This window comes from Scyliorhinus torazame, chromosome 15 (assembly GCF_047496885.1).
Source record: "Scyliorhinus torazame isolate Kashiwa2021f chromosome 15, sScyTor2.1, whole genome shotgun sequence".
Taxonomy (NCBI): domain Eukaryota; kingdom Metazoa; phylum Chordata; class Chondrichthyes; order Carcharhiniformes; family Scyliorhinidae; genus Scyliorhinus; species Scyliorhinus torazame.
In genome coordinates, this window is record NC_092721.1 from 62,108,014 (window position 1) to 62,132,707 (window position 24,694).

The 24,694-nt window shown below is 45.0% G+C and overlaps 1 protein-coding gene across 1 annotated transcript in view; it reads right to left on the bottom strand.

Annotated features, from left to right (window-relative positions):
* The window catches only part of myo16 (myosin XVI), an 875,686-nt gene that overhangs the window by 821,920 nt on the left and 29,072 nt on the right, over window positions 1–24,694 (bottom strand). Inside the window, exon 2 of the mRNA XM_072476270.1 lies at window positions 6,335–6,598. Coding sequence (XP_072332371.1) covers window positions 6,335–6,598 — 264 coding nt within the window. The remainder of the gene's footprint in view (window positions 1–6,334; window positions 6,599–24,694) is intronic.

The following is a 24,694-nucleotide window of genomic DNA, read 5'->3' on the forward strand; positions in this document are numbered from 1 at the left end:
ACTCGATCTCTGTCACCTCATTAAAAACTCAATCAAATTTAACACAGTATGTAGATTGTCCGACCAGAGGAGGGGCAATATTGGATTTAGTACTGGGTAATGAGCCAGGGCAAGTGATAGATTTGTTAGTGGGGGAGCATTTTGGAGATAGTGACCACAATTCTGTGACTTTCACTTTAGTAATGGAGAGGGATAGGTACGTGCAACAGGGCAAGGTTTACAATTGGGGGAAGGGTAAATACGATGTTGTCAGACAAGAATTGAAGTGCATAAGTTGGGAACATAGGCTGGCAGGGAAGGACACAAGTGAAATGTGGAACTTGTTCAAGGAACAGGTGCTACGTGTCCTTGATATGTATGTCCCTGTCAGGCAGGGAAGAGATGGTCGAGTGAGGGAACCATGGTTGACAAGAGAGGTTGAATGTCTTGTTAAGAGATAAAAGGTGACTTATGTAAGGCTGAAGAAACAAGGTTCAGACAGGGCATTGGAGGGATACAAGATAGCCAGGAGGGAACTGAAGAAAGGGATTAGGAGAGCTAAGAGAGGGCATGAACAATCTTTGGCGGGTAGGATCAAGGAAAACCCCAAGGCCTTTTACACATATGTGAGAAATATGAGAATGACTAGAGCGAGGGTAGGTCCGATCAAGGATAGTAGCGGGAGATTGTGTATTGTGTCTGAAGAGATAGGAGAGGTCTTGAATGAGTACTTTTCTTCTGTATTTACAAATGAGAGGGGCGATATTGTTGGAGAGGACAGTGTGAAACAGATTGGTAAGCTCGAGGAAATACTTGTTAGGAAGGAAGATGTGTTGGGCATTTTGAAAAACTTGAGGATAGACAAGTCCCCCGGGCCTGACGGGATATATCCAAGGATTCTATGGGAAGCAAGAGATGAAATTGCAGAGCCGTTGGCAATTATCTTTTCGTCCTCACTGTCAACAGGGGTGGTACCAGGGGATTGGAGAGTGGCGAATGTCATGCCCCTGTTCAAAAAAGGAACTAGGGATAACCCTGGGAATTACAGGCCAGTTAGTCTTACTTCGGTGGTAGGCAAAGTAATGGAAAGGGTACTGAAGGATAGGATTTCTGAGCATCTGGAAAGACACTGCTTGATTCGGGATAGTCAGCACGGATTTGTGAGGGGTAGGTCTTGCCTTACAAATCTTATTGAATTCTTTGAGGAGGTGACCAAGCATGTGGATGAAGGTAAAGCAGTGGATGTAGTGTACATGGATTTTAGTAAGGCATTTGATAAAGTTCCCCATGGTAGGCTTCTGCACAAAGTAAGGAGGCATGGGATAGTGGGAAATTTGGCCAGTTGGATAACGAACTGGCTAATCGATAGAAGTCAGAGAGTGGCGGTGGATGGCAAATATTCAGCCTGGATCCCCGTTACCAGTGGTGTACCGCAGGGATCAGTTCTGGGTCCTCTGCTGTTTGTGATTTTCATTAATGACTTGGATGAGGGAGTTGAAGGGTGGGTCAGTAAATTTGCAGACGATACGAAGATTGGTGGAGTTGTGGATAGTAAGGAGGGCTGTTGTCGGCTGCAAAGAGACATAGATAGGATGCAGAGCTGGGCTGAGAAGTGGCAGATGGAGTTTAACCCTGAAAAGTGTGAGGTTGTCCATTTTGGAAGGACAAATATGAATGCGGAATACAGGGTTAACGGTAGAGTTCTTGGCATTGTGGAGGAGCAGAGAGACCTTGGGGTCTATGTTCATACATCTTTGAAAGTTGCCACTCAAGTGGATAGAGCTGTGAAGAAGGCCTATGGTGTGCTCGCGTTCATTAACAGAGGGATTGAATTTAAGAGCCGTGAGGTGATGATGCAGCTGTACAAAACTTTGGTAAGGCCACATTTGGAGTACTGTGTACAGTTCTGGTCGCCTCATTTTAGGAAGGATGTGGAAGCTCTGGAAAAGGTGCAAAGAAGATTTACCAGGATGTTGCCTGGAATGGAGAGTAGGTCTTACGAGGAAAGGTTGAGGGTGCTAGGCCTTTTCTCATTAGAGTGGAGAAGGATGAGGGGCGACTTGATAGAGGTTTATAAGATGATCAGGGGAATAGATAGAGTAGACAGTCAGAGACTTTTTCCCCAGGTGGAGCACACCATTACAAGGGGACATAAATTTAAGGTGAAAGGTGGAAGATATAGGAGGGATATCAGAGGTAGGTTCTTTACCCAGAGAGTAGTGGGGGCATGGAATGCACTGCCTGTGGAAGTAGTTGAGTCGGAAACATTAGGGACCTTCAAGCAGCTGTTGGATAGTTACATGGATTACGGGAAAATGATATAGTGTAGATTTATTTGTTCTTAAGGGCAGCACGGTAGCATTGTGGATAGCACAATTGCTTCACAGATCCATGGTCCCAGGTTCGATTCCGGCTTGGGTCATTGTCTGTGCGGAGTCTGCACGTCCTCCCCGTGTCTGCGTGGGTTTCCTCCGGGTGCTCCGGTTTCCTCCCACAGTCCAAAGATGTGCGGGTTAGGTGAATTGGCCAATGATAAATTGCCCTTAATGTCCAAATTGCCCTTGGTGTTGGGTGGAGGTGTTGAGTTTGGGTAGGGTGCTCTTTCCAAGAGCTGGTGCAGACTCAAAGGGCCGAATGGCCTCCTTCTGCACTGTAAATTCAATGATAATCTATGATTAATCTAGGACAAAGGTTCGGCACAACATCGTGGGCCGAAGGGCCTGTTCTGTGCTGTATTTTCTATGTTCTATGTTCTATGAATGGAAGAATACGGACTCCGTAAGTGCAGACAGTTTTAGTTTAGGCAGGTACCATGGTTGACCCAGGCTTGGAGGGCCAAAGGGCCTGTTCCTGTGCTTCTTTGTTCTTTGAATGTTGGCCAGACGCGAAGGGCCGAATGGCCTCCTTCTTCTCTTATTTTCTATGTTTCTATGTCTTCATATCATTCCTAACCTGTGGTGTACAGAATTGGACTCATTGCTTTGAAAAAACAGTCATTAATCACAAATCGATTTTATGTCCTTTGCCAATTTTATATCCATGCAGTGACTTCACCTTTTATCTCATTAACTTCAATTTTGTTAGCAAGCATAGAATATAGTATTTTATCAAATTTCATTTGAAAGTTCATGTACACAACATTGATTACAATATCCTCCAGCTCTCTGTCACCTCATTAAAAACTCAATCAAATTAGTCATGCCTGATTTTCTCTCAACAAATCTACACTGGCTCTCTTTTATTAGTCCTTGCTTGCCCAAGTGGCGGTTAGAGTAGACTCCAATCTACCATTTTTTTTGTCGTCTTACTTGTGGAGTTAAAGTTTTGTAATACTGTTCGACCCAAATGCATTCTTGATATTTATCTGCATTTAGTGCTGATTTCTTATACTATAAATAAAGGAAGAAGATAGAAAAACATGGGGCGGAATTCTCTGGGGTCGGCGACGCCGCAATCGCGTACGGCAATCGGCTGGAAAACCCCATCTGCGCCGAAATGGAGGGCAGTGCTGCTTTTGCCATGCTCTGCCCCTTTGAAAACGCCGTCCTCAGCCTCATGACCTCACCTGAGGCCCACCCCAATGCTCCGCCCCCAATGGCCGAGTTCCCAACAGCGTGGGTCACTCATACTATTTTTTTTTCGTAAACCCGGCGTGACGGCTGCCGACTGAGTCCAGCGCCGCCACAGTCGGAGGAGGAGGAGGAGCCGTTCTGCGAGCAGAGGGGGACTTTGGCGGGGGCTGGGGGCACTGGTGGGCGGTGGTCCGGGGGTGGCGAGGGGGACAGTATGTGGCAGGCTGGGTCCGTGCGTGGCCGGCGCCATGTTGCACGGCCCGGGCATGCCGGCGTGCGCATGCACGGCCACGGACCCGGCAATTCTCCGGATGTATCCGCAGGTAAAGCCGTATGCTGCATGCCTGCTAGTCCCCCACCAGATGGAGGATCGGTGCAGCTTTTGCGCCATTTTTCCTGTCATAAAACAACACTGTTCCCACGCCGTCATCAGCACTTAGTCTCAGAAACGGAGAGTCCAGCCCTGAGTATGAGTTCAAAGGAGCCTGCCATAATCATTAGACATTGGGCAGCTTCTTGTGTTGTCACCTAGGAGACAGTTGGAAGTTAAGGAAGTATCTGTGACAACTTGTTGAAGTTAATTAGAATTGGGAAAGAAACAAATTTTAACCTTTTTTGTTCTAAGTTGTACTTCAAAGGCATTAAATGGTATATCTCATCTGAATTGCTGTTATTCAATAGTTTCTTTGAAACCAGGAGGAAGTGGGGCTGGGGGAGTTAGATTGAAAGAAAAAGACACACAAAGATACAGATTGACAGTGTGAACAAGAGAAAGCAGTAAAGTCCCATGTAAAGTTGCTTGTTCAAAGAGTTTGTTTAGTAGGTGGCTGACAGTGGGTCACATTATTATTCCAGACCTGGGAGGCGCACTCCTGTACCTCTTGTATTTGGAGTGACCTTAAAGGGTGTCTTCAAGTATTATTGGTTAGTCGGCTTGCCACCTGATGCAAATGGAGAAAGACTGTATGACCCCAATTCCCATACGTAAATAGCAACCTGCCTGAAAATTGCACCTCATAGAATTTACAGTGCAGGAGGCCATGTGGCCCAACGAGTCTGCACCGACCCACTTAAGCCCATACCTCCAACCTATCCCTGTAACCCAATAACCCGACCTGACCTTTTTGGACACTAAGGGCAATTTAGCATGGCCAATCCACCTAACCTGCACATCTTTGGACTGTGGGAGGAAACCGGAGCACCCGGAGGAAACCCACGCAGTCAGGGTAAGAACTTGCAGACTCCGCACAGACAGTGACACAAGCCGGGAATCGAACATGGGACCCTGAAGCTGTGAATCAACTGTGCTAACCACTGTGCTATCATGCTGTCAAACCTTTACGTATTCTAAATGTCATCAAAGTGCACTCACAACACCGATATTTCACTGTCACTCATTTTCAGGTTAGCACTCAGTAATGCAATTGAAAATCATATCCTCTTTTTAAAAAAAAGTATTATTTTCGTAAGAACCACAGGAACACTTGATGATCAGAGACTACCCTTGGCAGTAATAAGTAATAGTGTCATCATATTGTTTTTATTTATTTTTTCATGGAATGTGGGCATTACCTGCGCATTGTTGCGCATCCGTATATGCCCTTAATCTGAGTAGCTTGCTGGGCCATTTCAGAGAACAGTTAAGACCTAAGTTTACGTGGGTTTGGAGGCACATGTAGGCCATAGGATAAGGATGACATATTTCATTCCTTCAAGGGAATTAGTAAACTAGATTGATTCTTACAGCAATAAACCATATTGTGATCGTCAGCACTACTGAGAATAGCTTTCTAATACATATTTATTATATTCTATCAGCTGCCATGGCAGGGTTTGAACCCATGCCCTCAGATTATTAAATTGGGCCCTTGGATTACCAATCCAGTGACATACGAACAACGAGCAGGAATAAGACATTCAGCCCCTCGAGCCTGCTCTGCCATTTACTAAGATCATGGCTGAACTGATAGTAACCTCAAATATGCACTTCCGATAACCTATCACAGCCTTGCTTATCAAGAATCTCTCCATCTCTGCCTTAAAAATATTTAAAGGTTCAGCTTCCACTACTTTTTCAGGAAGATAGTTCCTAAGACTCATGTCCCTCTGAGAGAAATCATTTTGCCTGGTCTCCGTTTTAAATAGGCGACCCCTTATTTTTGAACAATGAGCCCTAGGTCTAGATCCTCCTACAAGTGGAATCATCCTCTTCACATTCACCCTGCCAAGAGGGGCAGCATGGTGGCACAGTAGTTAATACTGCTGTCTCACAGCGCCAGGGACCCGGGTTCATTTCCAGCCTTGGGTGACTGTGTGGAGTTTGTATGTTCTCCCCGTGTCTCCGTGGTTTTCCTCTGGGTTCTCCAGTTTTCTCCCACAGTCCAAAGATGTGCATGTTAGGTGGATTGGCCATGCTAAATTGCCGCTTTGTGTCCAAAGCATTAGGTGAGGTTACTGGGTTACACGGATAGGGTGGAGTGTGTGTCTAGATAGGGTGGTCTTTCAGAGGGTCGGTGAGGTCTCAATGGGTCAAATGGCCTCATTCTGCACTGTAGAGATTCTATGATCCCTCCGAACATGACCACCATCTCCACATATTATATAAATACATTCTGTAAATGTTTGAGAGGAAGAAGTGGACTTATTTTCCTTCCCATATTTTTGTGGAAATGTGCACAGTAAATTTGTTTAAATGCTGAGGATGGATTTTGTTAGTTTTATATTTCACGGAATTATATCACCACAGCTCAGGTTGTATAAAAAATGTTACGCCAATCCTTTACCTTCTTTATCGTCATGCCGTATAATGGCTTCCTGTATTACATCTGAGGAGATGAAGTGGACCTTGTGTTTCTTCCCATGTTTGTGCTTATATTTGAATCCCTCTTGTTTCTGAAGTAACTTTTCACGCTCATAGTAGGCCTTTATTTGGTCACATCGCATGCGTTTCACCAAACGTTGCCGCTGTCCTAAAGGGAGTGACTCCAATAAGCACTGATCGATTTCCATGTCATGTGTTCGGAAAACATTACAGAGCTGGAAGCAACCTGAACAAAGAAAAATATTGTAACAATTGGAGGTTTATTTTTAATTTATAGTTGTGTAAAGATTAACTAAGTGCAAAGCACCAGGAAATAATAACGGCTTCAGTCATTGTTGCTAATTTGTTTGACACATATATGCTAAGATCCACAACATGCTATTTTATAGGAACAGAGTGTTACCCCATGTCATACACCACCATGTGCTGCTCTGCCCAATGAAACTGGTTCCTTTAATGCTGCCTATTTCTAGTTTAAAAAAATGTTATTTATGGGAAGTGTGCATCGCAGGTTGGGCCAGCATTTATTGCCAATCCCTAATTGAACGGCACAGTAGCACAGTTGTTAGCACTGTTGCTTCACAGCATCAAGTACCTGGGTTCGATTCCCGGCTTGGATCACTGTTTGTGTGGAGTCTGCACGTTCTCCCCCTGGCTGCGCGGGTTTCCTCCAGGTGCTCCAGTTTCCTCCCACAAGTCCTGAAAGATGTGCTTGTTAGGTGAATTGGACATTCTGAATTCTCCCTCAGTGTACCCGAACAGGTGCCGACTGGGGATTTTCACAACATTGCAGTGACACTTGTGACACTAATAAAGATTATTATTATTATTATTGCCCTTGAGGGGGAAGTTAAGAGTCAACCACGTTGCTGTGGATCTGGAGGCGCATGTAGGCCAGACCAGGTAAGGATAGCTGATTTCCTTCCCGAAACGATATTAGTGAATCAGATGTATATTTATGACAATAGACAATGGTTTCATGATCATCATTAGACTTTTAATTTCAGATTTTTATTGAATTCAAATTTCACCATCTGGAGTGGTGAGATTTAAACGTGGGTCCCCAGATCATTACTCTTGGTCTCTGATTTACTAGTCCAGCTACAACTATGCCACCACCACCAATTGTTAGAGATCAGTTTCAAAAAGATTGGTTTAATTGATGTTTGGACATGGAATATATTTTTAATAAACATTTTATTAAGGCATTTATAATTTTATAACAATAAACGGTACAAATATAAACATAGTGCAAAAAACATCTCTCCATCTCTCACTAATCCCGCCTACCCTAAACACAAAATAGCCTAACTCCCCCACTACCCCCCCCCCTTTATTGCCTCTGCTGACAGTTTAGCATTCCCCGAAGAAGTCGCTAAACGGCTGCCACCTCCGGACGAACCTCGAGCACACATATTCAAAACATCACAATTCCAAACAAACACAAAGAAGAAAACTCAACCCACCATCCCCCCACAGGGGAGGGACTGGTGTTGGGAGACAAATTGGAGGTCGAGGACGGTACATGCCCGAGGGCGGGCTGGAGGCTGGACTAAGAAGGCGTGATGGTTGAAGGGCAATTACTGTGTCAGACCATGCCCCACACTGGGAGGATCCACGGGTAAGTAAGGAGGGTGGTCAGTGCCCGCAATGGAGATTGGATGTGGACAGAGAATATCGAAGATAGAAATATACCTAATTTCTTACAGTAGCATTCAGCATTTTAAGTTTATTTTGCATCTGTAACAACATTTTTGATTTCTGATGTGTGCCAGATATGGGGCAGACTTCCACCACCCCCACCATCACCCCATCCCCCCACCACCACACCTGCCGAAGGGCAGAATCCAAACAGCTGAACAGAAGTTGGTCTGGCCCATTTTGGGGCTCTTGCCTCTTCTCCCTCAGATTAGCAAGGTGCAGACCGAGCGTCCCAGGACACCCCACCAGTTTCATGTTGCCATACTACAGGCAGCCCAACCGACCTAGGAGTTAGAAGAAGGTAGTTTACCAGGTTGGGATCATGTCTCCAGAAGGGGAGGAGCAGGAAAGCAGCATAAAAATAAAGAAAACGTACATTTTGGATTCTTACAGTTTGGTTGAAAAACTTCCAAATGATATGTCCAACCCATTTTGAACACAATAAGGCAGCACAGTGGTACAGCGATTAGCATTGCTGCCTCACAGTAACAGGTACCAGAGTTTGATACTGGCCTTGGGGGGCTGTCTGTGCAGAGTCTGCACGTTCTCCCATGTATGCGCGGGTTTCCTCCAGGTGCTCCGGTTTCCACCCACAGTCCAAAGATGTGCAAGTTGGGTGGATTGGCCATGCTAAATTGCCCTTAATGTCCAAGTATGTGTAGCTTAACTGCGGTTACAGGGATCTGGGAATAGGATATGGGCTGGGTGCTCTTTCAGAGGGTCGGTGCACTTTTGATGGGTCAAATGACCTACTTCTGTACTATAAGGATTCTATGGACAGATTCTAAGATGGCCAAAGTTTCATACCAGGTTGGAAAAGAGAGGTCAGGACTGTTCCCATATCCCAATTACATCCCCAGAAAGGGGGAGGGGGAAACAGTCAGCCATTGGGATTTTCAAAGGGGCACCCCTTAATTTGTATGGAAATAGTTATCGATCCAAACAAAAATGGCGGGCAGGCCAAAAGGCCTTCCAGACTAACAAGAGCAAAAGCAGAAAGGGAAGGTAGGGGAGGCCAATGGGGGCATAATTCCATCTTATTATTGAAAAATAGATTCAACAGCCTGGTTACCATGGTGGGGGAAGAGGGGGACAGGGGTAGTGGGTTGAGGGATGTACTCTATCGGATGGCATGCGGCTACTCTTTGCATCCAAGACATCAGAGCGCTCTGGGCTGACTTGTGGTGCTGGTCCATACCCCTTTTATTGGGTGCTCGCCTCCTGGCACCTAATTTCACCGCCAAATCCTGAAAATTAACTCGAAAACCCCTGTCACTCTCCTTCAATTTACCTCAGTCAGACCCTTAACTGAGTCGCATCGACTACCCTCGGCCCGCCCTGATTCCACCACTGTCAAAACGGCCTAGAGGCAATGCAGCCAGTAAAGCAGCACGCCAGCTCACTGTCGACACAGCCCTGGCCGCGGGGACTGAAAATCGTGCAGCCGAGGACCACCCCGTGATTAATGATTAAATAGCAGTGCTCCGATCATTTCAGCGCACAGACCGTAGGATGCAATGTTTTCTTTGCCTATTACTGTGCCACAAACACATATTAGAAAACCACTCCTGTAGCCCATAGATCTTGCTTCTACTTTGGGAGCAGACTATGTATCATGTGCTGATATGAAGGTTACACTTAAATTTGTTATGTTTTCTGTCACTTTGATAACAGACTTAGGCCAGGACAAATCTGTCATACTTCAAAATCTGTAGCATCCTATCTGCTACAGATTCCTTCGTGTGCATCTTGTGCCATCGATCAATTCTGAATAAATTTTCCATCAAATCTCAGCTTCACAACAGAAGATGAGAACATCTTAGTGGTGTCCAATACTAAACTTGACTGGTCAGTTGAATAACTATCTATCATTTGTATAGGACAATTATACAGAGAAACTGCAGCAATTACTCCACCTCAGTGGTCGAAAGTAATGTAAAATGTACTGAAGCATTTTCAGTCATTTGTCAATTTGAATATTTGGCGTTATGCTTTTTTTTTTAAATGAAGGGAAGCTTACTGCATCTTAACCTGCAGTTATCTTACTTTTTATAGTGGTTACAAATTAAATTTGAAACAGAGAAAGGCAACATCATTTTCATTAATGAATACTGTCATGTGAATGTCGCTTTAAGAAATGTTTGGCTGCTCATGTTACTGCAGTGATGTCAGAGTGTGGGTGGAGCTGAGCTCTGGCTCTGTTTTTTAGTTTCACTTTGAGAAAAGCTTGGATGTGCCTGTGTCTTTTTGTTTTTGTTTTACAGTGTTGGAGCTGAAGCCAGATAAAGCAGCTATATTGCTGTTCTCTCTGCCATGAGAAGACTATCTGTTCATCATTTGGTGGATTCAGAATTATAAATGTTCTGAGTAGTGACTTTAACCTGATATGCTTCTGTTAAAGTTTATGTTTTTTTTGTAAGTCTTCTGGATGTTAAAAGGACAGTGTAAGCATTACTTAGTGTTGTATTCTTTGGGGGTTGTATTTGAATTAATGGTTGCTAAGATGTTCACTGTATGTTTTAAAAAGGTTAACTTGAGTTCATAGAATAAACATTGTTTAGCTTTAAAAAATACTTTTCCATTTCTGCTGTAGAGTGGGCCGTGTGCTCCCCATACCACAATCTATTAAAAGTTGTGCGTTAGGTGAACTCCATGATACGCTTTGGGGTTCTCTAAACAAAGAGATAGTCTGCACATAACAAATTGGGGGCTCGAGGGGGATAAAAGTCTATCTATTGGATTGGCTTAGTGAACTTAAAGACAGTGAGGGGTGAGCATATTGTGGTTGGTATCAGGAGTGGTATTCTGGTTTAAGTAGGGAGTGTGTTGTGGACAATGGCTCTTTCAGTCACTCAGAAGTTTTTGGAGGTGGAGACGATTACACGCAGTACCTTACGGAGAGAGACTAAAAGCAGACTGTTAGATTTGGCAAAAACATTGCAGTTAACATTACCTGACAAAATGCGAAAAGATGAGGTAATTATGGCAGTGGCTAAGCATTTAAAGTTGTCTGAAATACAGTTTGAATCATTGGAAATGGCAAAAATTCAGTTACAAATTAAACAAATGGAACACGAGAAAGAATTAAAGCAGCTTGAATATGAAAGAGATAGAGAGGAAAAAGAAAGAGAGAGAGAGAGGAAAAAGAAAGATCAGGGAAAAAGATAAAGAGAGAGTTTGAACTTCAGAAAATGGCCATGAAACATGACAGTCAGTTAAAATTGATAGGCGTAAAGGGAAACGTACAGTTAGATGATAGTGATGAGGATAGTGAGAAAGAGCGTCATCGTCGAAGACTTGGTGGGGATCTATTTAAATATGTCCAAGCATTGCCGAGGTTTGATGAGAAGGAGGTAGAAGCCTTTTTCATTTCATTTGAGAAGGTAGCTAAACAAATGAAATGGCCACAGGACATGTGGGTATTACTGATTCAAACAAAGCTGGTAGGTAGGGCTCGTGAAGTGTTTGCATCACAACCGGAGGAGGTATCTGGGACGTATGAGGAGGTGAAAAAAATCTATCTTAGGTGCATATGAACTAGTGCCTGAAGCTTACAGACAAAAGTTTAGAAATTTAAGGAAATAATTTGGTCAAACATACATGGAGTTTGAAAGGATCAAACAGAGTAATTTTGATAGGTGGATAAGGGCTTTGAAAATAGACCAAACCGTATGAAGCTCTCAGAGAAATTATACTTTTGGAGGAGTTTAAAAATTCAATTCCTGATGTAGTGAGAACTCATGAGGAAGAGCAGAGGGTTAAAACTGTGAGGTTAGCAGCAGAAATGACAGATGCTTATGAATTAGTTCATAAATCAAAGATTGGTTTCCGACATCAGTTTCAGCCTGTGAGGGCTAGAAACTGGGGACATGAGAAATACTCAAGTGGTAAAGGTAAAGGTGATGTGATGGGAGATAATAAGGAGAGTGCACCTCATATTAAAAAAGAAATCCAGGAGGTGGAAAAGAAATGTAAAATTTCAAATGTTTTCACTGTAATAAACTAGGCCATGCAAAGTCACAGTGTTGGTTGTTGAAGAAAAGCACTGGGAAGGCTGATGTCGTAAAACAGGATATATCAGTGGGGTGTGTTACAGTGGTAAAGGAAAGCCCAAGTGAAGCGAAGGAGGTGCAAAAGATTGTACAGCCTGATCAAGAGGTGATTGATAAGAAGGTGCCCATCGCGGGCCGGAGAATCGGACCGGCGCGGCGCGATTCCCGCCCCCGCCGATTCTCTGGTAGCAGAGAATTCGGGACACGGCGGGGCGAGATTCACGCCAGCCCCCGCCGATTCTCCGACCCGGCAGGGGGTCGGAGAATCGCGCCCATTATGTCCATCAGCTGTAGAACTGAAATCATTCTATTTCTTTAACAGTTTAGATGGAATGTTATTCGAATGTTGATTTATCAATCCTGTTCTTAGATAGGAGGCTTTCTCCTTAAATTAATTGTGAAAATATATAGGATTTGCTTTTAAGATATCCCAAAAAAATGCTCACCAGTGTGCAAAATTATCTAGCAGTATAGCACTAAAGAAACCAAGCCTTTTGTTCCCATGTCCAATTTTTTGCTGTGCTATGTTAGTTGGTTTTAGTTGATATTGCAGTTGGATTGTTAGAATGGGCCTTAATATCCATGGGCTAGATGCAGGAAAATCAGCCAATGCTCCTGTATAGTTTGTGATCCAATGTATTCTGTTTGAAAGCACTCAGATTGGGTCATTTTTTGAGAACATTGGCTCTGATTCACTGTATGTTAAATAGTGTAAGATTATACATTATCTGGGCTCATGCATGTAAAATAATAATCATAATAATAATCATTATTAGTGTCACAAGTAGGCTTACATTAACACTGTAATGAAGTTACTATGAAAATCCCCAAGTCGCCACACTACGGCGCCTGTTCGGATGCACTAAGGGAGAATTCAGAATGTCCAATTCACCTAACAAGCACATCTTTCAGGACTTGTGGAAGGAAACTGGGGCATCCGGAGGAAGTCGACGCAAACACAGGGAGCACGTGCAGACTCAGCACAAACAGTGACCCATGCCGGGAATCTAACCCGGGTTCCTGGCGCGGTGAAACAACAGTGCTAACCACTGTGCTACATTGTCGCCCCATATAGCCACCTAGGAACTGGGGATATGGGATGTGGTAGAGGTTGCCAGTCCAAGTGGGACTGTGCCCCAACAAGAGGCAGCGCCTTCAAATAAGGAGAAAGGGAGAAGACTGAAAAATGATCAGTTAACAGCTACTTTTAGCCTGAGCAACTCATTCCTAAAAGTGTATTTTAATGGCTATTAATGACTTGTGCAATATTGCTGAATGCTTTCTATTTCAATGTGTTTGATGGTCAGATAATCACTCTCTGCATCCCAGGAATGCAGGAATATGTGAAATCCTTCTGAGAGGATCTTGCAAAGATGAGGTTGCCGGGTATTTTGATGTTATGACATAGAAAATGAAGTAAATTTTGAATCAATAGAAATCTTTATCGGAGAACTATGAATATGATTTTCCAAAGTTGGGGAAAAGCTATCCTTTCATCTATTACTTCAAAGGAGTTTCTGATACTAAGCGTCAGAATGTGTGTTCCATAAGCGATTACTAGAACTTGGGTTGTTTTACCCCAAATGATCAGTGAGGCAGTGACTACAACATCACTGGTAACGAATTAGATGAGATGTAAAATATATGGGAAAAGGGCAGGGAAATGGGATTAGAGCAGATTGTTCCAGTTGAAGCACGATACAAAGCTGATACAAAGAATCAAAAAGCTACCTGTTGTGTCATTTTATATATCTCCACGTAATATTCTGGGAGGCAATAGGATATAATAAAGTCAGAAAATCCAACAGAAACAGGATAAGAAACTGAGGCTGAATCATAGAATCATAGAATTTACAGTGCAGAAGGAGGCCATTGGGCCCATCGAGTCTGCATGGCCCTTGTAAAGAGCATCCTACTTAAGCCCATGCTTCCACCCTATCCCCCGTAACCTAGTAACCCTACCTGACCTTTTTTTTTCGATACTAAGGGCAATTTATCATGGCCAATCCACCTAACCTGCACAACTTTGGACTGTGGGAGGAAACCAGAGCTCCTGGAGGAAATCCACGCAGACACGGGGAGAACGTGCAGACTCCACACAGCTGAAACCTTGTGAAAACGGTTTGGACAGCATTAGCAATTTCAACTTAGGAAGCTGGTGTGCTCCAAATCTTGTATTCAAAATCAATACCATCTGATATAATTGCACTCACTGGCTGTTCCCATGCCCACTGTGCGAAACCAGCTAAATCTCCGTTGAGAAAGCAATGCTATATCGGAAAAATATAGACCGTTTTCTCGTGAGGCACGCCTCCGCCAGCAACAGGACCCTCCGTCCCAGCAGCCAGCCAATGGGGTTTCCCATTGTGGCCACCCCCACGACATTGAGAAATCCGCTTGCGTGAGTGCGCTGCCAGCAAAACGGTGAATCCTGCCCCTAGTACTTTATGAATCCATGTCACAATTTGTGACCTCTTAAGACTCTATTTGTTAGTGAAAGATTATGGGCTCGATTTTTGTTGAAGAGATGGAAAGGTCAAGTCGGGAAACTTTCTGACTCTCAGACCCGCCTGCAAGGTGGCTGCCACCCAATATATTTTTGTTCCTGGGAGGCGAGGGCTAGCTGGATTCTGGTCTGCAGCCTCCAGAAGCAGGAACAGAGTAGCAATGGTGGTGGACAGATTGCAAGGCCAGCAGCCCAGTTTTAATGAATGTCAGCCCCTCACCCCCGCATCCCCCCACCCCCCCCTGGCCATTCCCTCACGCCCTCCATGCACCAGATTTATATTCCATAGCCACTCACCCAGTATCCACTACGGCATACCTCAGGAGCTACATCTTTGAAATGGATATAAAAAAAGTTATAACAATCTAATAGAGCTCTCAATCAAACACACTCGCAACTGGAAAAAAACACTCATTCAAAGAACCCATCCAAAAACAGTTAAATCCTGTGAGTGGTCAATCTATTTTAAATGCAACCAAACATTTATTCAATAGCCACATTAGAGACAGAAAATCCTTCAATAACCTCTTAAAACTGTCAATCATATTGACTCACTGGCCCCACTACAATAAATTCTGAAACTCAGCCAACGATTCATAATTACCCCAGTTGTCAAAATAAATCCTTTCAAATGGAAACAAAGAAGTCTACTGAAACTGCAAGAACGTATAGCACTCTTTCCTAGTCTGCACCAGATGACCTATCAATCAATGCAGTCCATTAGCAGGTGTCTCCCATTTTTTCTAAGTGAAAGCTGCAGACCAGATTTTTCTTCAAACTTTAAAGGATTGCGGACATTTAAATCATTTGAGACCATGGCACAAGAATTTCCAATTACTAATTTCTTCAGTATTGAATGCAGTAAACCACTTTTCAAAAAATGTGAAAACTACTTTAAGGCATTACAACACTTAACACATTGCTGATCGAGTCACAGCTAACTTACCTTTGCACGACAAATCCCTACACTCAATAATTGCTGTAAAAACATCTAAAGCACAATATAGCACCTAACTGTTGAAATTGAAAGAACCTCCATGCCAACTCATGCCCATTGGCCATTCCCCTTCATACCCCATGCACCTCACAGCCATTCACTCATTATCCATCATGGAAACACCTGAGGAGCCATGTGGTAATTAATAAAATAAATCTCTCACAATCTAATACAGCTCTCATTCTGACTCTTTTGACAGTGACTCCCATTCATGAAACACATTCACAGCTTTTAAATCTCAAGTGGTTAATCTCTTATCAAAACAAAAAAACCTCTATTTATATCCCACATCAAAACAGCTAATCTTTTAATAGTCCCTTTGAACTGTTAAACTGTGAACTCAGAAACCCGTGCTGGAATGAATTCTACTTTTCAAACTCAACCAAATACTGAAAATTACACAATAAGATCTCTTTGAAAATGTCAACACAACCTCTATTGAAACCGCATGAACAGATAGTATAATTCTTTTCTAACCTACACCAGATGGTCTGTCAATCAAAGCAGTCCAGAAGCTGGTATTTTATTTAATGTTTAAGGAGCAGAGGATACACAAAAATTTAGATCATGACATCACTTAATAGGACATATTCACCCATATTCACCCATCAAGAGTATTTTTATCTGCTTCATCAAACCATGGGGGCCCATATGGGGGTGGGACTTCCTGGTCCGGGTCCTGCTTGCCCTTTTTAAAGGCCTAAGGAGTCAGAAAATCCAGCCTTCAATGTTCAATCAGTTGGAAATTTGTATTAACCTGGCACCACAAGTGTCAAACATTACCCGGCATACAGACAAACTGAAGTAAAGGAATGACTATGAAATTATAGAGTATGTTGATGATGAACAGATCTTTGAATGTTAAGGTGTTATCAAGAATGATCATAAATAGAATGGTGCATCTTTAACACAACACACCTTAACAAACAACCATTAACATCTTGTTTAGATATTACATACCTTGACACGTGCAAGTAATATTTAAAAATCCATAATTCGATTTCCCTTATTAAATATTCCTGGGGATTCAGTCCAAATAACCAAACTGTACACTATAAGGTTCAAGCATAACAAACATCCTACATAAAAATGCAGCTCAGAATTTTAAAATTGCAGTACACTAGCCGAGCTGACTATTGATCAAAATTTGATTGAAACAATCTATTGATTGAATGCAAGCAGCTCACCCATGTTTGTGCTGCTTGCACATTTTGATGATTTCTGTGTGCAACCATCTCTAACCACGCTATTCATGAGTTGCACACATCAGCAGGAGGCCCAAAATCCAAGCACTGCTTAAAGCGAGCTTGCACAGTTTAAAGCTAGCTTTCAATGTTATTGACCAGTGATTCATATTTGTGTAAACATCGGCTCAGTGGTTTCACTTTTACCTCAGACCCTGATAGTGCCCTGTCCCAATTGAACACATGGGCCTTGCCCCTCCCTGGAGCAGGACTGTGACGTACATGTGATGCTCAGCTCTGTAACATGACCTGCAAAGCCTCAAAACTGCTTTTAATCTCAGATTCTGATTTCTTGGCCCCAGGCCAAGGACTGTGACTCTTTCAACGAGCCTTCCCATTCCTATATGACTGATCACAACACAGTCTTCCTTCCCTCACTCCCATTAGTCTCTGCCCAAACCTTACCCTCTTGTGCCACACTAACACAATCCCCTCCCCCACAACCTTTGTATCCCAGAGTCTGCATGCATCCCCTCCCATTCGCAGAGTTCTATTCCCATCCCATGCTGTTGCTGATAGGCTTTGAATGTTATACTCACCTCAAAGTCATGAATGAAGTTAGGGTGGTCAGCTGCATGCTGATTCTTTCCAAATATCATTCAGACCCATCTAATTTCCCACTGGTGTGGCACCTAATTGTGGAGGGAACAGATTCCAGCAGGGTTTTTAATGAGTATTTATGAGATGGTAATGCATGCATTGACAGAGAATTTTGAATAGTCCAATTCTCATTTGCACAATATGAAAATCCCTTTCCGAATTTCAAACTGCTTTGAGAGACTCAAGTAAGAGTTTTGTATAGGTGGCTACAGGAGAACACTGAAGGACATGCATATTGCAATGCTGGGTGCATTGGCTGCCTGCCATGCAGCCTCCTGTTACTGTTAAAGCCTGGGAGAGCATGGCTCCCACTTTGATTGGATTGGATTTGTTTATTGTCACGTGTACCAAGATACAGTGAAAAGTACTTTTCTGCGAGCAGCTCAACAGATCATTAAGTACATGAAAAGAAAAGGAAAGGGAATAAAAATATATATATAATAGGGCAACACAAGGTATACAATGTAACTACATAAGCACAGGCATCGGATGAAGCATACAAGGCGTAGTGTTAATGAGATCAGTCCATAAGAGGGTCGTTTAGGAGTCTGGTAACAGCGGGGAAGAAGCTGTTTTTGAGTCTGCTTGTGCGTGTTCTGACTTTTGTATCTCCTGCCCGATGGAAGAAGATGGAAGAGTGAGTTGGAAGCCGGGTGGGAGGAGCCTTTGATTATGCTGCCCGCTTTCCCCAGGCAGCGGGAGCTGTAGATGGAGTCAATGGATGGGAGGCGGGCTCGCATGATGGACTGGGCTGTGTTCACGACTCTCTGAAGTTTCTTGCCGCCCTGGGCCGAGCAGTTGCCATACCAGGCTGTGATGCAGCCAGATAGGATGCTTTCTATGGTGCATCTGTAAAAGTTGGTAAGTGTTAATGTGGACATGCTGAATTTCCTTAGTTTGCTGAGGAAGTATAGGTGCTATTGTGCTTTCTTGGTGGTAGCACTGACGTGGGTGGACCAAGTTTTTACACAGAATTTGGATTGGGAAATTCCGAAGGGCAGAATTTTCCAATATTTTTCATAGAAAACCGAGGATAATTCCGCCAGTGCCGAGGGTGAGAAAAGGCTCCGTATATTCAGCCTCTTTAACAAAATGTTTTTTTCCCCCACGGGTTTCACACTGAGCATGTGGCGGCTTCCATCTGATTCACTCGACTGGGAAAACATAATCCCTGTAATCAGTAGGACACTCTTTTTAAACGCCTCCCCAGCACTTGTTCCAAGTCCAATCTGGAGGGATGATGGCTGCGAGAAAGACACGGGTGGGGGGGGGGGGGGGGGGGGGGGAGCCCTCACAAAACTTCTGGATTGTGTCAAGAAGAGGAGTAACATCCTCTACCCACTGGGCGTCCAGTAAGAAAGGTCACCAAACCCACATAGAAGGCTGTGGCCGCGATAGTGAATGCAGCTCGCTCCACATAGAAGACAAGGCAACAGTGCTGAAAGACGATAAATGACCTTCTTCTTCTAGGCAGGGTACACCTGCCTCCTCATGTTTCCCATTGCACCCCTCAACACATTCGCCAGCTCCATGTTCCAAACACTTGTCATGCCGGTCTCCTTCCAAAACCCACCACTCCCTTTGGTCCTACCAGCAGATAAACTGCTCCTCACATCCCCACTCCCACTCACCTCCTACAGATGCCAGACTGCATCACTATCTAACCTAGCTGGACTCCTGCCTACACTCTCCCCATCTGCCTCATTGCAGGACAAACTAGAGCACAACCGCTGTGAGCGGGCACAACTTGCCGGAGTCATGCCCGAGTTGAAAACACAAATGCCCTTTGAGGAGCAAGCCCTTCATCTGGCAGGTGAGGAATAGGGCTGTACCTGTGCAGAGGGGGAGGTCGGGGCAAGAGACAAAAGTGAGAACCCCTAACACACGCAACCATGGTGCAAGCCCCGCGTGAGTTCAATTTCTCCCATCAGTCTGCCGCTGTGATGCACTGATGCCACCTTACATCCATTGCATCAATCAGTCAACCAGTCAAGATGTTCCTTGTGCCTTCTGGAGACCACAGACAACAGCAGTTCAAAAGGAGACATCTCAGAGACCAGCATCGAGGAGGCACCACAACCATCACCCTCTGCCAGTGCAGATACTCATACCTCAGTGGGAATAACTAGTAGGTAGGCCTCTGGGGCACTCACTGGTCTGCACCTCACAGATGAAAATCCGCCACAGGTGAAGGAAGAAACTTCCCAGGGAACCAGCACTCAGAGAGGTACCAGGGGCATCTGAGCTCCAGGCTGATGATATGCCTCTGGGTTCGGTCATCCCAGAGTTGCTGGAGCTACAAAGGCAGAGTCACAAGCATCAGGAAGGGATAATAGCATCCCTCCTCGAACTGCAAGGCCAACTGGAGGAGTCCCTTTGCCTTTTGACGAAGGAGATGGTGCTGTTACTCCTATGCAATGAGGCCAACACGATGAGGGCGACGTCCGATGTGGAAACATTGGCTCAGGATGTGCCAAGGTTTCCACATGGCAGGGAATGTCCGCTCCACAGTTCAGCTCATGAGCTCCATGGTTGAGGGCATGAGCTCCAAGTTGCAGGGCTTCAACTGCATGGTGCAGGCACTAGTGGGAATCCATGAGTGTCAGCGCCAGATGACGATAGGGCTTCTAGATCTCACTGCAGCTGCCCCTCCATCCCATGAAGGAGCACATGGGCCTCTGGGCACCTGAAGCGAAGAGGATTGGAGATGAAACACAGCCTGGGGCCTTCCACACAGAAGGCCCTGATGATATCCAGCCCATCTGACACCCCCTTCTCTATGAGTGACACACCTCCAGCCCCATAAACCGAGGACAGCAGCACTGAAACAGCTATGCAGCCCAAGAGAATACCCTCAATATCCTCCTCATCCGAGGAGAGCTAGCGCACCTCCATCTCCTCCTGGTCCAGCTGCTCGCCCCGCTGCAGTGCCTGTTTGTGCAGCATGCAGCAGACCACTATGATGCGGGATTCCTTCTGGGGGCTGTACTGGAGGGCTCCCCCACTGACCATTCCGGGCACCAGAACCTTAAGCAAGCCAATCGACTGATTGACCAGCACATGAGTTGAGTTGATGCAAGAGCATCATTGTAGCGAGTCTCAGCGGGTAAATGTGCCCTCCGCATGGCATCAGCCACCTCCTGATCAGTAACTTTTGTGAGGGCCACGAAGAATCCAGCATGAGTTTAAGGATAGAAAGAAATAACATTTATTTACAATAACATATAAACACACAACAGCAGCAGCAACTCCCTTGCTGCTCACTCTCCTCTAGCTGGTTCCAAACTGGCCAGCTTTATTTATGCAGGGAATCTGCTAATGATTTCTCCGCCCCCCTCATTGGGGAAGCTCATACTCCCAAAGGATTGTGGGATTGCCATTAGAACATAGAACATAGAACAATACAGCGCAGTACAAGCCCTTCGGCCCACGATGTTGCACCGAAACAAAAGCCATCTAACCTACACTATGCCATTATCATCCATATGTTTATCCAATAAACTTTTAAATGCCCTCAATGTTGGCGAGTTCACTACTGTAGCAGGTAGGGCATTCCATGGCCTCACTACTCTTTGCGTAAAGAACCTACCTCTGACCTCTGTCCTATATCTATTACCCCTCAGTTTAAAGCTATGTCCCCTCGTACCAGCCATTTCCATCCGCGGGAGAAGGCTCTCACTGTCCACCCTATCTAACCCCCTGATCATTTTGTATGCCTCTATTAAGTCTCCTCTTAACCTTCTTCTCTCTAACGAAAACAACCTCAAGTCCATCAGCCTTTCCTCATAAGATTTTCCCTTCATACCAGGCAACATCCTGGTAAATCTCCTCTGCACCCGCTCCAAAGCCTCCACGCCCTTCCTATAATGCGGTGACCAGAACTGTACGCAATACTCCAAATGCGGCCGTACCAGAGTTCTGTACAGCTGCAACATGACCTCCTGACTCCGGAACTCAATCCCTCTACCAATAAAGGCCAACACTCCATAGGCCTTCTTCACAACCCTATCAGTTAGTCCCCAGCCAGTGGTAAGCAGGCAGATTATAACAGTACCCTTTGTCCCAGAGGAGCCATCCCTCTCCCTCAGAAACGGGTGGAATCTGTGTGCGCCCCAAGATGTAACTGTCATGGATGCTCCCTCGGAAATGGGCACATACCTGCATTATGCATATCGCATGACAACAGATGATCTGGACATTGAGGGAACGGTATCGCTTGAGGTTCACACTGTTTCTAGTCGACGACACCCTGCGTCTGGGGCTTTCCATCTATGTGGGTGAAGTCCATGGCCCTGGCATACTGGCTCAAGTGGTTCCAGTCCATGTTGATGTACAGATGGGCCTCGCAAAAAAACGCATATGTGACCTCCCTTGTGCTCTTTCGTGCTACTGACTGGGAGATGCTGCACAGATCACCTGTTCGGCCCTGAAACAAGCTGCTGGAATAGAAATTCAGAGCAGCAGTGACTTTCAGGTCACAGAAAATGGGTGACCTCCCAGTCCATATTGTGCCAACCCTTGCATCACCGGCACTGACCTCTTACATCTATACGGCAGCAAACAACTGGCCAATATTGTCCGCTCCAAGATCCTGCTCCAGGATGTCGCTGTGGCTGCTCAATAGCAATCAGAAGATTTGCCAGCTCTGCTGGCTCCATGATTCTCTCGAATTACACACTGAAAGAAGGAGAACATCAAAGGGAGCAGACGCGTAAAGAATCGTCACCGGACTCAGAAGCCCCTAGAGCCTCGTTGGTGGGGAAAACGGTGAAGGCTCCCGTTGCGACTGTGGATGACCGAGATTCTGGCGAGCTTGGCAGACAAATTCAAAAAGCAGCGGCAGGCGGTTGCTGAGGACCTTGATAAGGCAATGGAAGGGGCTTTAGCCTCCATCCGTGCGGCCTTGGACCAGAAGGTAAAGGAGCAAGGTGCGGTGATACAGAAGATGCAGGTGGCTCTCTCAGACAAGAGTGACTGGATTGTCTCCTGGGAGGCAGAGATGGCGTTACTGAGTGAAGGGCAAAGCATTGAAGCCAAAGGTAGATGATCTGGCAAATTGCTCCAGACTGCAAAATGCAAGAATCGTTGGGCTGCCAGAGAGTCGAGAGGACCCAAATTATATGGACTATATGTCCAAGAAGTTTGGAAAGATGGTGGAGGAGGAAGGATGCCATCCCCTCCTGAGTTGGACTGGGCCCATCGGCTGCAAAGGCAGAAACCTCAATTTTGGAGAACCACCACGGGCGATCATCATCAGGTTTTACAGGTACTAAAGACAAGGAATGGGTCCTGAGGTGGGCGAAAGACCATTGAGACTATAGATGGGATGTCACACTGTTAGGATATATCAGGATATGGGAGCAGAACGGTAGAGAAGTTGTGTGACATTCAAAAAGTTCAAGGTAGTGTCGTACAAGAGCAATGTGCAATTCGGTGTGGTGCACTCGGCTTGTCTTCAAGTGACTTTTAAAGAGAGAAAACTACTTTGATGCATGGGAGGATGCAGATGAGTTTGTTAAGAAGCATGGATGTTCATTGTTGGGTGTGTCATTTTATATTTATTGCGGGATATTTGTAATGTGGGTGAGAGCATGTGGTTATGGGGATTTGCTGTAGGTTTTTTCTCGGCAAGTTTGGAGTTTTCTCCAACTCCCAGAATACCTTGATCCACTCCAATTTGCATACCGCTGCAACCGGTCCACAGCAGACGCTCTCTCCCTGGCCCCACACTCATCCCTGGAGCATCTCGGAAATAAGGACTCCTACGTCAGACTCCTATTCATTTACTACAGCTCTGCCTTCAAAGCTATAATTCCAGCCAAGCTCATAAAAGCTCCAAAGCCTTGCTTTGTAGCCTCAATATTTATACGGCTTGTCCAGTTCAGTTCCTGGTCAATGGGAACCCCAGTATATTGATAGTGGAGGATTCAGTGATGGTAATGCCATTGAATTTCAAGGGACAATGGTTAGACCTTCTCTTGTTGGAGATGCCTAGCAGTTGTGTGGCATGGATGTTACTTTCCACTTGTCAGCCTGAGCCTGGATATTGCGCAGATCTTGCTGCATTTGGCCATAGAACATAGAACGTTACAGCGCAGTACAGGCCCTTCGGCCCCCGATGTTGCGCCGACCTTTGAAACCACTCAAAAGCCTTTTTACATTATTCCTTCATCGTCCATATGTCTATCCATTGACCATTTAAATGCCCTTAGTGTTGGCGAGTCCACTACTGCTGCAGGCAGGGCATTCCACACCCTTACTACTCTCTGAGTAAAGAACCTACCTCTGACGTCTGTCTTATATCTATCTCCCCTCAATTTAAAGCTATGTCCCCTCGTGCTAGACATCACCATCCAAGGAAAAAGGCTCTCACTGTCCACCCTATCCAATCCTCTGATCATCTTGTATGCCTCAATTAAGTCATCTTCTTCTCTCTAACGAAAACAGCCTCAAGTCCCTCAGCCATTCCTCATAAGATCTTCCCTCCATACCAGGCAACATTCTGGTAAATCTCCTCTGCACCCTTTCCAATGCTTCCACATCCTTCCTATAATGCGGTGACCAGAATTGCACGCAATACTCCAAATGCGGCCACACCAGAGTTTTGTACAGCTGCAACATGACCTCATGGCTCCAAAACTCAATCCCTCTACCAATAAAAGCTAACACACCGTGCGCCTTCTTAACAACCCTCTCAACCTGAGTGGCAACTTTCAGGGGTCAATGTACATGGACACCGAGATCTCTCTGCTCATCCACACTACCAAGAAACTTACCATGAGCCCAGTACTCTGTCTTCCTGTTATTCCTTCCAAAATGAATCACCTCACACTTTTCTGCATTAAACTCCATTTGCCACCTCTCAACCCAGCGCTGCAGCTTATCTATGTCCCTCTGTAACTTGTAACATCCTTCCGCACTGTCCACAACTCCACCGACTTTAGTGTCATCTGCAAATTTACTCACCCATCCTTCTACGCCCTCCTTCAGGTCATTTATAAAAATGACAAACAGCAGTGGCCCCAAAACAGATCCTTGTGGTACACCACTAGTAACTGGACTCCAGTCTGAACACTTCCCATCAACCACCACCCTTTGTCTTCTTCCAGCTAGCCAATTTCTGATCCAAACTGCTAAATCTCCCTGAATCCCATCCTTCCGTATTTTCTGCAGTAGCCTACCATGGGGAACCTTATCAAACGCTTTACTGAAATCCATATAC